The sequence below is a fragment of the Taeniopygia guttata genome, chromosome 2, assembly GCF_048771995.1.
Source record: "Taeniopygia guttata chromosome 2, bTaeGut7.mat, whole genome shotgun sequence".
NCBI classification, from domain to species: domain Eukaryota; kingdom Metazoa; phylum Chordata; class Aves; order Passeriformes; family Estrildidae; genus Taeniopygia; species Taeniopygia guttata.
Window position 1 is genome coordinate 76771759 of NC_133026.1, and position 16524 is coordinate 76788282.

A 16524-nucleotide genomic window follows, 5' to 3' on the forward strand; every position below is an offset into this window, starting at 1 on the left:
TACTAAGAACTGTGCTCTTCATACTCTTGGCAGGTGGTTGACATTGCAAAGCTGATGAAAGCTTACATCAGTATGATCGTGAAAAAACGCTACAGCACCTCTCGATCCGTGAGTAGTCATGGAAGTCAGGGCAGCTCCAGGTGAAAACAAAACCAGTTCTACTGCACCCTAAATAGAATATATCACTCCTTGGCCTCAGAACGACCTGGGGACATTGATCACTTTTGTTGACAAGCTAACCAAGAACCAGAGTTTCAACGGAAAATATCTTCAAACATTTTAGAAAGACCACAGGGGGGTAGGGGAAAATCAGCTGAAATAGTCACATACTAGAACTGCTGGCTCATTCAAAACTTTCCAAAGCATTATTACCTTCTGTTGATGTAACAAATGCCTTAAGACTTGATCCACTGCAATACAAGCAGCAATAAGTGCCTTACAATATTAAGCCTAACTTGTATTGAACTAAATTGCTGATAAAAATCAAGAGGATTTCCTTTGTCCTTTCAGAACACTGAAAAATATTCATCCATTCTGCACTAATCTACTGGCCTGTATACAGGTGGGAAGGGGGAGGGAAGAAGAGCAAGGTATATTTTTTTGGAGCGCTGCTGGCAGCTTTCCTGATGGACGCCAACACTTTGTTTCCCCTTGCTTCCATGGATGTGCACACTGTGCATGTGTATTTGAGCTGTCAGTAAAATTTGACAAATTTTATTCTGTGTTTCACAAGTCTTTTGAAGCAAAGGAAATAAGTATGTGCAATGGTGTAAACAGTCTTTCTGTACATTTTAATAGTTCAGAGTTATAGTTGTTACAATTGTATGGTTACTTTATAAGCAGTTTTATTAACAAGTAAATTCCAAAATTTTCATACACTGATGCAGAAGTCTGCATTCTGTATCTGCTGTATGATAAAGAGAGATGTAGCTGAGAATATTTATAGACTACCCTAATATGGAAATACAGTTATCAGTTCAATTCTCCATAATGTCAGCTTAAGTTTTTAATATTAATTTTTACTTTGAAAGACATCACTGTTTTATACTTCTGGCTGGACTCCTCAACCAAGACTGACTGCCTAAGGCCAGAGCCCTTCAGAGTTGACTAGAAAAGGCAACGTTATACAATGCAATTGCTTTAATATTTTACCTGGTTGCCTGATGAATGTTCTTGACAGTACCCTGTAAATAAATTGGGGAATATCAGCTAATAATAATTTGATTTTGGACCTTTATTTTTGTACAGAAATATTGTAATATAAGGCAAAACTTTGTTCAAAGATATCTTTTTGTCCACAGGAAAAAAAAACAAAAAGAGGCCTGAAAAACCTTACTGTTGTTAAAAATCTCTAAAAACCTCAGTCTTTAAGGAATCATGCCTACTTACTGGGAAAAAAAAAAAGTCCAGCAATAAAGAAAATATATGTCATGTGCTCTGTTTCTATTTCCTACTAAGTCAGACTTGCAACAAAACTTTAATTTCCTGTCTTCTCAAGAGCCAAGCCTACTGCACAGGCTACGTGTGTGTGTGTGTGTGTGTGTGTGTGTGTGTGTGTGTGTGTGTGTGTGTGTGCGTGCTTTTGCTTGGAAAGGTGCATGTGCTGTGTGTTGTTACTGGGGCAGGTGCTCTTGTCCATGCAATGTGTTTTTACAACACAGAGGGAAGGGCTGCTGAGCAATTCCATGCCACAGTGAATGTGTAAGTGAAGCTTTTGCTGTTTATGTAGCCCTGATGAAAGATGGCTTATTTTTATTAGGCAGCCACATCATGGCAGGGCAGCATGCAATGCCTTCATAGTGTACATAGCCTTTGTACACTACAGGGCTTCCTCTGAGAAATACTCTGCCCTCCTCCCACTGCCAAATACTTCTAGTCACTTCATCTGTGACACCACCCCTCAGTCCCTAAAGGCTTCTAAATAACACTACTAATTTCATATCCCCACCCTCCCAGAAAAGGTGAACTTAAGAACATAACTATAACTTCAATATGTATAGTCACACACACACACACACACAGAGTATCTGAGACTGACTTTTTTTTTTTTTTTTTTTTTTTTTTAATTTTTCCCATATGCTAGTTGTTTAGAAAGAATTTAGCTTCTCCTAGAAAGGCATCCTTGGACTGGCACAATTGATACATTTCAGCCAGCATAGCAAAAAAGCTCAATTTTGCCTGTGTGTAAAGAAGCTCAGATAAGTCCTTGCACATCATCATGATCAGTAATTGGTCAACCACCCAGGAATACACAAGATGACAGTCTCATACAGAATCACAGTCTTGAGAAGCAGACACCACTACCTGATTAATTTGCCTCCTGACTGACTTCTGGATGCTGTCAACCATTGGGAGGGATGTTTGCTCTTGGTCAGTACACGGAAGTGCTTGTCACTACATCACTGTAAATAAAAGCTTCTCTTCATTCATGCCAAGCCTATCAACCTGCCATGCAAATCTTAGTCCAATAACTGTTACTGAGGCAAAGAGAAAAAATCCATAATTGTCTACATTCAATAGAACAAATGCACAGATTATCAAAATAAATACAGCATAATAGACACATATGAGTTTGGAAGTGGAATACCTGTCCATGTGCTTGGAACTGACCCCAGTTGTGGAACAGCCACTTGTTCCCCCTCTGGAAGATGGTGGTTGCCCCAGATGGTTACACCAACTCTGTCAAAAATGCTCCAGGAGCACACATTGGGTTCCCACAGCCTTGGACTGCACCTGGTGGAATACAGCCACACTGAGGAGAGCCCAGGAGCCCACGAGCCAGGCACCCTGCAAGAGCACAGGGCTAGGCAGAAACCATGCAGTCAGGCCTAGGAACAGTGTCAGCTGCAATAGAAATAAAATTGTATAGCTTCATCTTAGTATGCCCTTAAATCATAAAATTGCAGAATGGTTTGGGTTGGAAGGGACCTTAAAGATCATTTAAAGTTCCAGTCCCCTTGATGTGGGCATGGACACCTTCTACTGGACCAGGTTGCTCAGGGCTCCATCAGGCCTTGAACACTTCCAGAGATGGGACATCCACAGCTTCTCTGGGCACCCTGTGCCAGTGCCTCACCACTCTCACAGTAAAGAATTTCTAATATTCAATCTAAACCTACCCTCTCTCAGTTAAGCATTTTCCCCTTGCTCTATCATTACACACCCTTATATAAACTCCTGCTCCAGCTCTCTTGTAGTCCCCTTTAGGTACTGGAAGGCTGCTCCAAAGCCTCCCTGGAGCCTTTACCAGGTAGAACGACCCCAACTCTTCCCAGCCTGGGTTCATAAAAGAGGTGTTCCATCCCTCTAATCATCTTTGTGGCTCTTCTCTGGACCTAGCTGGCCATGCTTCAATTCTTCCTACATCATCAGGCTTCTGTCTAGCACTTTCCCCGTGCATCATAATATAATACAACCATTTGTCAGGATGCCAGAATTCTTAATAAATGTAATTACAGAAGCCATGCAGAGGAAATTGCTTTACCCCAGTAGTGTTGCATCAGAAAGCTAGGTTTCAAGCCCCACATTTCTGAGGCATTACACATACTCACAGGTCTGCACCAGCTCAAATGCTCAACATAGGCACATTGGAGCACTGCCAGTCATGCTTGCCCAAGGCCATTTTGCAGAAACATGGCCAGAACAGTGTCTGCTTTTTCAATGCTGACGGACTCTTTCTCACAGCACAAGCACTCCACATCATTTACAACTCTGTGAAGTAAGTACAAAAAGGGTACCAACCACATATGACAGCACTGTCCTGAATCAAACTAATCCACTTTGTGGAGCCCAGCCCTATAAAGTCACTACATTTAATTCCACAGCCTCCCCTAAGATCACAACAGACACAAGGCCTTTGGTGCAATACAAAAACTCCCCATGCCACAACAGCCTTGGGAAGCCAGCAGAAGAGGGCAGCAGCGATACAAGGAAGTGAACTATACACCGAGTGGTTCCACCTGTAGTATGCATTTACCTGGTCTTTCTCAGGAAGCTGGGGTAGGAGAGAGAACAGGGAGGGAACCTTCTCATTATTCTTGCTCTCCATGTGTCACAAACAGCTGTCTCAGGCAGCTCGAAGAATCACCAGCTAAAAGGTACCAGCGAAAGCAGGTTTAATATTAAAGTGGAAGTGTGACAAAATTTGTTTAAAGGTTTGCCCTACTGCTTACTAGATGGTTAAAGGACACAGAGAAAAATTAGACCAAAATCTAAAATCAATCAATCTAAATCTAAAATCTACCAAAAGTAACTTACATGGAGGCTGGGGATGGAAAAAGGATAAGAATGGGAAAGGATAAGGATAAAAAGGAATGAGGGAGACCCACCTATTAAGTCACAAGGTTCAGAGTGGCCCCCTTTGCCAAACTTAGTCGCAGAAGTGACCAATGGTTTAGGCCTAAAGGTTTAAACCACACTTAATGGTGCTTAATTGATAGCCTAATTCAAACGATTTTAAGAAAGATTCTACAGAATTTACTACAAGTATGACAGCAACTCACAGGCCTCACTTATTAATCTAATATATTTAAGAATCTAAGAGAGCAATATTCATGGTAAATTTTCTATGGCATATTCAGACTTGCACGCAAACAGACCTAAAGGATTATGTACCTGTGAAAAACTCCGCTTGAGTTCAGCTCATGTTGGATGCCAAGGGGCGAAGGGTTGAACCTCAAGCAGTGGGTATATCATCCAAGGTCTGTCAGTGGTTCCAAGTATAGCAAATTTGAGAGTTCACTGGCCCTGAGAGGCCCTACTCAGAAGGAGGCTGCTGATTGCAGGCTGCTGTGGTCCTTGAGAGTTCACAGGGTCTCAGTTAGGACTGATGTTTCTGGGGTTACAAGAGAGCTGCCTTAAGTCATAGTAATTTTCCATCCTGGCAGCAATTCAGGTCAGTAATTTCTTTGAAAGTTTGATAACAAAAATATTGTTCCATTCGGGTTGTTATTATTTTCTAAGGGTGTTTGTTAAAAAGCAGGATCTCATCAGACAGCCCAAGTTCCTGGGAACAGTGTTTCTGATGAGCTCAAGAGGAGTTTAGCCCAGGTGTTATTTCCTTTTTCTTGCATAAAAAGTCATTTTTCCTTTGCTCCCTGACACCCACAAACATCTTCTTGGGCAGACAGGAATCACACTCCTGATATTTACCACCTGACCAATAACAAGGGGGACAGGAACAAGGACAGGGACAGACCTGCTAGAGGTTTAGGAAAGGGGAGAACTATAGTAACCAATCTAACAGCAAAAGGAGGCTTAAGAGGGGATACTTCAATGAAGCACAAGCAGAAAAAAGGACAGCCACTAGACAGGACCCCCACTGGGATATGAAACACTTCTGTTAAACGCCTGTACCCCAACACACAGTGGGGGAAACAAGCAGGGGAAGCGAGAGCTCTGTGTGCAGTCACAAGGCTTTGACCTCACTGCAGTTACAGAGATGTAGTGGGATAATTCCCACAGTGGAATGTTGCCATGAAGGGCTACGCTGTTTAGGAGAGACAGACCAGGAAGGCACGGTGGTGGAGCTGCCCTCTCAGTGAGGCAACACATAGAACTCTGTCTTGGGGTGGATGTTGAGCGAGTCAGGAGCTTATGGCTCAGGATAAAAAGGCAGATGAGTAAGGCTGACACTTCGGGTATTTGCTCCAGGCTGCCTGACTGGCAGGTCAAAGTGGGTTATCCCTTCTACAGGCATTACAGTGGCCTCAAAGTCATGGCCTTGTTCATGTGGGAGACTTCAACCACCCTGACATCTGCTGGAAAGCTACACAGCAAAGCACAAACAGGCCAGGGAGGTCCTGGAAAGCACTGATGACAACTTTCTGCCACAGGTAGTGGAGAATCCCACAAGGAATGGTGAGCTGCTCAATTCATAAACAAACAGGCAAAGACTTGTTGGAGAAGTGAAGGCTGGGTGCAGCCTCGGCTGTAGTGGTCATGAGATTGTGGGGTTCAGCAACAGGAGAGGAGGAAGCAGGGCAGCAAGTAAGATTACAACAAGGTGGACTTCAGAAGAGCTAACTTTAGCTCAGGGACCTTCTTGGAAGAATCCCACAGGAACAGGCCTTGCAGGGAAGAGGGGTCCAAGAGAGCTGGTCAATATTCAAGGATCACTTCCTCCAGGCTCAAGAACAATGCATCCTGATAAGTGAGGTATCAAGCAAAAGGAGCAACATACCTATTGGATGAAAAAAGAACTGCTGTCATTACTTATGCATACATGGAAACTATACATGAGATGGAAGCAGGGTCAGGCCACTTTGAATACAGAGAAATTGTCAGAGTAAGCAGAAATGAGACAAGGAAAGTCAAGGTCCGCCCAGAATTAAATCTGGCCAAGGATGTCAAGGAAAAGAAAGGCTTTTTCAAATACAACAATAACAAAAGGAAACCAAAGGATTATGTGGGACTGTTACTAAAACTAAAACAGTTCCCTGCTGAATGCCTTCTTTGCATCAATCTTCACTGACAAGATCAGCCCTCAGGGACCTCTGACTCTGGAGACAAGGGCAAATGAACATCAGCAGGAAGACCTTTCCCTAGTTAGGGAGGATTTGGTCAGAGAACAGCTCGACAAACTTGACATCCACAAGTACGTAGGCCTTGATGAGATGCATCCATGCATCCTGAGAGAGCAGGTGCACATCATAGCAAGGCCACTAATAATCATCTTTGAAAGGTCATGGAGATCAGGAGAGGTGCCTGAGGGCTGAACGAAAGCAAAGATCACACCAGTCTTAAAAAAGGGCACGAAGAAGGACCCAGGAAACTATCAGCCAGCAGCCTCACTGCAATCCATGGAAAGGTAATGGTGTGCCTAATTCTGAAGTGACAAAACAAAGCTAGGAGAAGTGGCCAATACCCCAGAACACTGTGCAGCCTTTCAGAAGGACCTCGACAGGCTGCAGAGGTGGACAAAGAACTGCCTGAAATTTTACAAGGGCAAATGCAGGGCCCTGCCCCTGGAGAAGAATAACTTTATGCACCAGGACAGGCTGGGGCCCAACCTGCTGGAAAGCAGCTCTGTGGAGAAGGACCTGAGAGTCCTCATGGACAAGAAACTGTCCATGGGGCGCATTAAAAATAGCATTGCAAGCAGGTTGACGGAGGTGATCCTGCCCCTCTGCTCAGCCCTGGTGAGGCTACATCTAGAGTGTTGTGTCCAGTTCTGAGCTCCTCAGTACAAGAGAGACATGGAGCTCCTGGAGCAAGTCCAGAAGAGGGTGAAAAAGATGATTCTTTTAATCTTTTGATGACTGGAGCATCTCTATTATGAGGAAAGGCTGAGGCAACTGGGCCTGATCAGCGTTGAGAAGAGATCTGAGGTGGAGCCTTATCAATGTTGATAAGCATCTGAAGGGAGAGTGTCAAGAGGATGGAGTCAGGCCCTTGTAAGTGCAAGCCATAGGACAAGAGGCAGAAACTCATGCACAGGAAATTCCACCTGAACATGAGAAAGGATTTCTTTATGGTACAGATGCCTGAGAACTGGGGCAGATTGCCCAGAGAGGTTGTGGAGTCTCTCTTACTGGAGATATTCAAGAATTGTCTGCACACAATCCTGTTCCATGTGCTCTGGGGAACATGGATGACCCTGCTTGAACAGGGAGGTTGGACCAGATCACCCAGTGTGTTCCCTTACAGCTTGATCCATCCTGTCATGCTGTGAAACATCCTCTCATTTGAATGTGTTAGAATTAAAAAACAGTAGGTACTGATGAAATTCCATCTTCAAGTCCTGTTTTTTTCAATCATAAGGAAGGCTCTTGCATGTACTCTGAACAATTCCATATAAAGGAGACTATCTATTCTGCATTCTGAAAGACATTTCCGTTTTTTCTTATACGCTGCCTTCTGAGAGTGTATTTCCCCATCCATGTCACCACATTCAGATGTCTAGGTACAGTGCCAGTATCCAGGCATTTCTCCCACTAGGAACTTCTCAGTTTACTAAACCTAACATTGCACCTGATGTTTTTACTTAGATCACTCTTTCTACAAAAGCCAAAATGTCCAAACTTGCTGATTCATAGTAATTTTGATTATTCCTCGACAATGACAACTCCAGTAAGAGCTTACCCGTTTCATAAACTCTAAACAAATGCTAGATTCAAAAAGGTTACTGGCCTGCTTGGCCTACTCTCACACAAAGTTGATTGAAGAGTGGAGCTAAACCTATAAAGTCATTATCAACTCTCCACCCCACATAATCAAACAGGTAATGCCATCTGAGAGATTACAGTAATTAGCTCCAAAATTAGATCCATGAAAATCAATTATTCTTACTGATCTTTTACATGGCATGATTACACAGACAGGAAGATCAGCACAGTTTGGTTTAAACACCTATAAATTGTTGCATTAATATTTTATGAGATTGCTGTACAGTACTGTTTCTGGGCTAAGAACACTTAGTTTTAAGTGACTTAACTGGGTTTGACCATAGCTATTGAGCCATACATTTTCTCCTGTAAACTCCCTTGTCCCAAGTCCTGAACAGTTTCATCAGAAATACTATTCTTTCTAAAAATTCAAGACATATAAATAATTGCTAAAATAAGTGTATATAATTGCTGCATTAGCACAATTCTATAAAACCAGGATCCAGAAACAACACTGCATTTGAGCATGCAATATTTACTACTGTCCTCGCACACTTTTACTAAACAAAAATGAATATCTGATGTGAGAGATATTAGAGCTCCCTGATCATGATCTCTATTACAGAAAATATAAAATTGAAGCATTATTCTTCCATATATTAATTCATTGTTGAGTTCTATTCTTAAAGCTTTGAGTTCATAGGCACTAAGCATAACCTCTAGAAATGAGGGAAAAAAAGTCCCCAACACTGTCATTTTTTAATAAGAAGGAGCATCAACACTCATATATTTTTGTCACTTGTGTTCAATTTTTCATCTTATGCCACCTGGTATTATGCACCTTGTATTGGGTTTGCATGGCAAGGTGCTGGTAGTGGCAAGGGGAAGAAGGAGGGGAACTACAGGGGTGGCTTCTGTGAAAAGCAGCCAGAAGCTTTCCCTATGTCTGCAGAGCCAATGCCTGCCAGCTCCAATGCAGACCTGCTGCTGGTCAAGGTTGAGCACAGCAGTGGTGGTGATAGTACCTCTGGGATAATGCATGTAAGAAGGAGAAAAAAAAATGCTGTGCAACAACAGGTGGGAGACAGGAATGAGAACATGTGGGAGAAACAACCTTGCTGACACCAAGGTCAGTCAAGAAGGAAGGGAGGAGGTGCTGCAGGCACTGGAACAGAGATTCCCCTGCAGCCCATGGTGCAGCCCGTGGTGGGGTAGCTGTCCCTCTTCAGCCCATGAAGGTCCATGGTGGAGCAGAGATCCATCTGCTGCCAACTGAGGGCCCTTTGGGGGACCATCCACATTTGGGCAGGTGGGTGCCCCAATGAGGCTGTGACCTTGCAGGAAACCCACACTGGACCAGCTTTAGTGGCAGGCAGGACTTGTGACCCCACAGGGCACCCTCACTGGAACAGCCTGTTCCTGAAGGAGTGCACTACATGGAAGGGACCCTATGCTGTAGGAGTACCCCTATGGAGTAGGGGAAGAATGTGAAGATTCCTCCCTCTGAGGAGGAAGGAGCAGCAGAGACAATGTGTGATGAACTCACTACAGCCCCCATGTCCTGTTCCCCTGTACCACTATAGGGAGGAGGAGGATGATGAGAAATCAGGAGTAAAGTTAAGCCTGGGAAGATGGGAGGTGTGGGGGGAAGGTGTTTGGAAGGTGGTTTTAAGATCTGGTTTTAATTCTCATTATTTGATTGGTAAATAAACTAATTTCCCAGTGCTGAGTCTGTTTTGCCTATGATAGTAACTGGTGAGGGATCTCTCCCTGTCCTTATTCTGACTGCTGAGCCTTTCATTGTATTTTCTCTCCCCTGCCCAGTTGAGGAGGGAAGTTATGGGGTGGCTGTGTGGGCATCTGGCACAAAGCCACAGTCAAGCCACCACACAGTTTTAGTTTACAAGGTCAATCAGGTCCCATGTATTCCAGCTGCCTAACAGATAAATATTTCAGTGAACACAAGAGTATTTTGAAATGCACAGACTTGTACATAAAATACTTTAAAGACATGTCACAGTTCTAATTGTATTTTGCATATTACAGGACAACACTTAATGCATTCCTGTTCCATAGTTAATTATTATATTACAGTTAATAAAATAACAAGGAGCTTGGGATGTAATTTCAAACATATTCCTCAATAGAGACCTTAGGGATGCTGCAAAGGCTAAGAGGGTGTGCATCAAAGGAGAAAACTGTTTGCCAATTATTAATTGGAAAGTTACTCTACGCTTAAATGGTAACTGGGAAATATATCGGAGTTTAGTGAAAAGACGCAGGAGAAATTCCACAAAAGCATGCATGAAGCTTCAGGATGAAATAGGACTAACTAAAAGTGCATGGTACGTATGTCACCTATGACACCAGTCTTTAGAGTTTTGAGGAATCTAGGCAACTAAAGACTTTTAATGTTAACTACTCAATATTATAATAATGCATAGAATGAGTGGACACCTCAAGAAATATGATTATTGAGAAGAGACAGCATAGGTTCTGGTTCCTAAAGCTCTGCCCTAGAAGTCTGCTGAAATTCTCTAATGAGGGCAGTCTGGTTTACCCAGATTCCAAAAATGGTTTTGGCAAAATTCATCACCTAAGGCTTAAAAGAAGTTATGTATACACACAAGAAGTCCTGATGTGGGTAAATAATTGGCTAGAAGATAGGAAACAGACAGTAAGAGAAAACAATCCATTCCAAACAAAGGAAGGAGATAATTCCTGAGGTTCAGGAGAGGCTTGAAGATCTTCAACCTACAGTGAACAGTGAGCTGGAAAATGATGAAGAGCAAGCTTAGAGTTTAGTGATGACATCAAGTTATTCAGGAAAGCCAGGATAAGGGCAGACTGAAAAAAACCTGCATGACTCTATGAAACTGAATAGTTGTCCAATGAAATGACAAATTCCAAGTAGATAAAGTAAAGCAGGTGAGGTGATGGGGAATCCCAAGACCAGAATGAGCTGTATGGCAGGCTCTGAAGTGAACATTAGCACTTAGGGACAAAATGGTGAAGTTTCATTAGTTACAGGAAAAAAAAAAAAAAAAAAAAAAAAAAAAAAAGAAAGCAGTCCTTAGAAATTATTACAAAAGCAAATCACAGTGCGGTGTTATGGAACTATTCAAATCTCTGATTTAGTCCTACTTCAAGCAAATGTGATGATGTGACTAGATGATGTGTAGAGATGATGTGACTAGAACCACACAAGGAAGTTATTTCTTGTTGAGAAATCTTATTTCTGTTATAGAACTGAAAAACATTCAGGATAAAAGAAGATGGATGTTCAAAATCATACCTTATTAAGAGTGACTAAGACACAAGAGTGCTGCAATAGTAAGAGTGACTAAGACACAATTCCTCAGCCTCAAAGCAGAGACAAGTAAGAAAGTGCCATGGGTATGACTGGGCAAAGAGTCAATAATCCTGCACTAATTATAGGTCACCAGCAGGACAAGGGAAGCGATTGTTCCCCTCCCTCTACCATTTGTGAGACCACATACACAATACTTTGTCCAGTTGAGGCCAACTCAAGACAGATGCTGACATAGTGGAAGAAGTCTGGAGGGCCCCTGGAATGTAAGTAGCACACAGCTCATGACAAAGAAGAAAGGCTGGGAGAGTTGGGTTCTCTCACTCTGGAGGACAGGGGTTTACAGGGATCTACCTACAGAGTACCTGATGTGTGGTTATAAAATGGATGGGGACAGAGCCCTTCCCTGCGAGGTGCAGAACCAAATTAGAGGAAATAGGTGGAATAAGAAATTTTTAATAGATAATAAGAAAATATTCTTTGCAATGAACATGGACAAATGTTCAAACAGGTTGCCCAGCGATGTACCGCGATCTCCTCTCGTGACACCCCGAGCAGTGGCGTGCTGGGCGGTGAGGGAAGAGAGGTGTGGCTGTCCCACTGTGGGCTCTGCGATCCCAGTTATTGGCGCAGGGACAGATGGAGGCGACACAGGACTTGGGGTGTAACAAGCTGGATTTATTTGGCGAGCCCCAAGTCCAGCTTGGGAGGGCAAACAAAGGCTTTATACAGGAACTCAGGAGGAGGGGAGTAGGAACAATAACCAATGAGGGTAGAGCTGGGGAGCGGTCTAAGGCAGGACTGACATATTATAAACCTATTAGGGGAAATAGGGGAGTGGAATAACACAAAGTAACCAATAGGGTGTTGAGTGTACCTAAATGGACAGGGAACACTCTGGAAGAAGGAGAGGGGACTAGGAGGAGTGACAGGGAATGTTCCAGGAAAAAGGGGCAGGGAAAGGGAGGTTTGACAACTTGGAAGGGAGGGGGTTAGGGAAGAGCTTGGGAAGATTGACAACTGGGGAGGAGGGGAGATTAGGGAGGAGGAAAATGAACAAACATTGAACAAACATCAATTTAAAGAAAAAACACACCACAACAGCCCAGAGTGCATTGCAGAATCTCTAGTCCTCAGAGATGATCAGAGCTAATCTGGGCATGACACACAGCAACATGTCCCAGCCAAGTAACAGGGGTGCTGAGTGTGTCTGTGGGGAGAAAGGGCAGATCAAATGTCTTACAAGCATTCCTTCCAAACTAACCTAGTCTGTGATCCTGTGAGGAAATGAAGCTAATGGAAAGCAATCTTAAACAAAAAAGAAAATGAGGGAAATTAATTCAATTTCAGTTGGAATTCTCAGCTGAATTCAATACTTTATGATGACATCAGCATTTTCAAACATATTTCAGAAGTATTAGAATGCTTTCATATTTGTAAACTCCTTTGAAACAACCACTTACAAAGCTTTCTTCTTGGTTTTCATCCATCATTTACACTGTAGTCCCTAGCACCAGACCCACAGTTCTTAGCCTAATTCTGTGCATTACAGCTCATCCATGCAACTACTCACTTGTTGCTAGTCCTAGTTTTTCCCATCCCAAACTCAAACTGCACACAAACCTTTTAAACCCTGGCAGGCAAAACATCAAAGTACATGAAGATCAAAGCCAGACAACCTAATTACTATTATTTTTTTTTCTGAAAAAGACATCTAAACTTTCAATGGCTGGGAATGAAGCATCTATTTCTTCTCTCACACTAATGTTTATACCAGGGTGCTTTCATCATCATTCATATAAACGAAGCCCAAGAAAAATCAACGGTGAAAAAAAGAGAACTGGCATCCATCAAGCATTCTTTTTTTCCATTAGCTAAATTACAAAACCTATTCTGGAAGAGCTTTTCACTAATTTCTGTTCATGTCATTCATGTTATATGTCAGGAAAGCAGAGGCCAATAATCTAGAATGGATGCAGCCTTAATCAAAATCCAAGAGTTCTCTTATTTATAGTCTACCCTTTCCACAGAAACCTCATCTCATCCTCCCCCCTCCCAGATTCCATCCTCTCTTTTCTGAAGAGAGGGAGGAATTTTTGAACACCAGTGACTGAAGGGAGTGTCACAGAGAGTAAAAATTTGGGGCAGGGGGAACATACAATCATCCTCAAATATTTAAAAAAAAGAAGTGAGATAATTGGTAAGGGAGGATTGCCTGAAATCTGCCATGGTTACGATCCTTAGGGCAGTGGGATTACATAGCCATTATCCTACAGTTGGTTAAACCCAAATTTTAAGATTTTAACCCCAATGTCTAATTATCTCATGGTCACTTTAAAAGTGCATGAGGAACATCTGACTCTTTCCCAGGCTTACTTATTAACTGTTTGGAGTTAGCTAGGTTTGGGTGCTGGGTAGGACTGCCCACAATACTGAAATAACTGAATGCTAGCAAGGGAAAGCAAATTGCCACTGGCTAAGCAGGGGATGGTTTTTGCAAGTTATGGGCAAGTGTTCACTAGAGCAGCAGCTTGGCATCCTGCAATGACCTGAAAAAAAGGTGAGTATAGGAGAAGCTGTCTCAATTGTGCCCATCTATCTACCTCATTTTCCTTGCAAAAAGGCTGGCTTTACTCCTGTGGACTGTTAAGATTTCCAGTTAGGATTCCCTCTGCTCCCTATTTCAAAACCAGGGAAGCAAAACCTACTACTCAGCCTAGGAAAGCATGAGATGCCCAAGTGACAGCACGAGGAGTGCTCAGTAACTGTGAGCAGCTGCTTGCACACACAGGAGACAGCTGCCTGCTTTCCAGCACACAGAGAACACCCTATCGTTTTAGGACAAATTTTTATTAATCAGCACAAAACTGAAGCAGGAGAACAAACTATTTCTCCAGCCTTGCTGCAACTACTTCCCTTTGTTTTTCACGTGTGTTTCAGGTTACTAGAGGAGCCTGTCTCTTTCCTTTTGATCTCTCAGTCTTTCAGGGACAACACTTAACCACATTTTAGCTGGGCTAAAATTCAGGCAGGTCTGCCTGGCTACGGGTTTTTAGACACAAGAGCATATAAGCATAACTAATTAGCATACAACGAAAATGTCCTTTAGAAAAATGTTTATTGCCTATTTAGAGTAACATTCTGTATGTTTCCTTTTAGGTGCTAGAGAGAGCATGTGGAATAAGAAAAAAAAAGTAACTCCTTCCCAAGGCTATTTAGTGAAAACACACAGTGGACTTGCAATCCACAGCCAATGTTACAACTTAATGCTGTAATTTTAATTTGTCTTCTTTTACCTCAGAGAAAAAAAAAAATTACACATTGACCTTCAAGTGAGTGTGACTTCTTTTCCTATTTAAAAAACATTCTAATGGGGTAGCTCAAGTTTGAAATAGATGTCAATTCCCAATCCAAAATTATTATTCTTGCTCTTGCAGTAAAAAATATTTTATTTTACATACTTTATCCTGTGAAATACCTTCAACAATTCCAATTTTTGGCTCTTCTTATTCAGCAACAGATGCTCAAATGACAATTCTCACCAGGCATGCTCCCCAGAATTTAGATTCCCAGCAGTCACATCAGCTATTACACACATCACCAGCTTGAACATAGTGCCACGCTTCCATCTGGAGCCTGGGGCTGGACAGATAGGTAGCAGTGCAGCGGACAGGACAGAACAGTGTAGATTTTAGGTATGTTTCTTGGATATTTAAGATGCAGATGTAAGCCATCAAACTCCCATAAACTCCTTTGTGGTCTTAGAAGCTTCCAGTATTATGACAAATGCAACTTACTTCCATTTGGTTTTTGTGGGTCTCAGATTCAGTCAAAGAGAGAAACTGAGAGTTTCTGGCCAGGCAGAAGCCTGGGAAAGAGCTGGAGAAGAATGTAAATAATTTTTTATCTCTCTTGTTATTCACATTGTTTATAGTTAAGTTCTATCACTGTGCGTCAAGCACTTTGCACCAATGGTGTGGCTTGTTTTCACTTCAGGACCAATGGAGTTGGTCCTCACGAAGCTCTGTATAAAAGAGCGGTGTATTTTGAATAAACCGGAGTTTCACTCTCAGCAGCCTTCTGGTCAAAGTCTCTTCATTCCCGTCCTGCCTCGACAGCGACATCTGGTGACCTGACGTGGAATTGCATCCTTGGTTGAAGACCCGAACCTGACGTCTTGCGGGGGGTCTCCCTCTGGAGGCTGTGCTCGGACACCTTTGCTTCTTAAAAAAGGCCACGCTGGAACTCCACGCCTTCTGGAGAAGGCTGGGTCCTGTTTGGACTGCGGATCGGCTCTTAAGAGCCGAACTGTGCGAGACGGGTTTTCCCTAGAATAGCAGACTGTCGGACTCTTGAAGTTGACATCTGCTTGGGAAAGGTTTCCTAACAATGGGAAACCAGCCACCTGCAGTGGAGCGAGCAGTCTTGACTGCCTGGTGAGCCTGCATCACTCTTGGCGGAGCTTGGCTCTTTGAGGAAGACCTGGTCAGACTCTTGAGTTGGACTCTTGATTTTCTGCGAATCCTAGGTCCCCCTTTGATCGTAAGGTCTGGCTCGACTTGGGACGCTGTCTCATGGTGCAAATGCGCAACGGGGACGCTACAGCGTCCGAATTGGCTCCAATCTGGGTGGGCATCGACGTAGCCTTGGACACAGGCAACGGTTCCGAACGGAACATTTTGGGATCCCGGACGCGGACCGCGCCGCAGCCCACGCGGCGGCTGGCTGCGCGGGCACACCCTGTCCAGAGAGCGGTGCCGCTGACACTGCCCGCCTCTCCCGAGGCAGCCGGGGCGCCTTTGCCACAGCCATCAGCTTCAGCACACCCGGCGTTGCATGGATTGAACGGGGCGGCCCCGGACTGGCGGGAGCCGCCACCTCCCGCAGCCCCACAGCCCCCCGCTTTCCAAACTGCATTTGCGGGGGGGCCGGCGCTACCCGCGGCACGTCACGGAGTGGGGGTTGACTCCCCCCCGACTGCTTCGCTGATGAAACCTGCGTAGACGGCGATGCAGCCTTTGGTCCATCCCCTGGCACGCCCACCGCCACCCGCGGGGCTTTCGACTGTGCCGGCGGGACAGGCTTTGCCTCCCGGTTCGCCCCTCTGCG

At 43.7% G+C, this 16524-nt stretch overlaps 1 protein-coding gene and 1 long non-coding RNA gene across 5 annotated transcripts in view; both read left to right on the forward strand.

Annotated features, from left to right (window-relative positions):
• The window catches only part of MYO10 (myosin X), a 162814-nt gene extending 161383 nt beyond the window's left edge, over positions 1 to 1431 (forward strand). For all 4 annotated transcript variants that reach the window (XM_030267071.4, XM_072924275.1, XM_072924277.1 and 1 more), the window contains one exon: positions 34 to 1431. In XM_030267071.4, coding sequence (XP_030122931.2) covers positions 34 to 144 — 111 coding nt within the window. In that variant the 3' untranslated portion in view covers positions 145 to 1431. The remainder of the gene's footprint in view (positions 1 to 33) is intronic.
• A 12387-nt stretch (positions 1432 to 13818) lies between these two features.
• Positions 13819 to 14751, forward strand: LOC140682355 (uncharacterized). The gene is made up of 2 exons (XR_012053983.1): positions 13819 to 13975; positions 14575 to 14751. It is a non-coding gene; the product is annotated as an uncharacterized lncRNA (long non-coding RNA).
• The last annotated feature ends 1773 nt before the right edge of the window (positions 14752 to 16524 follow it).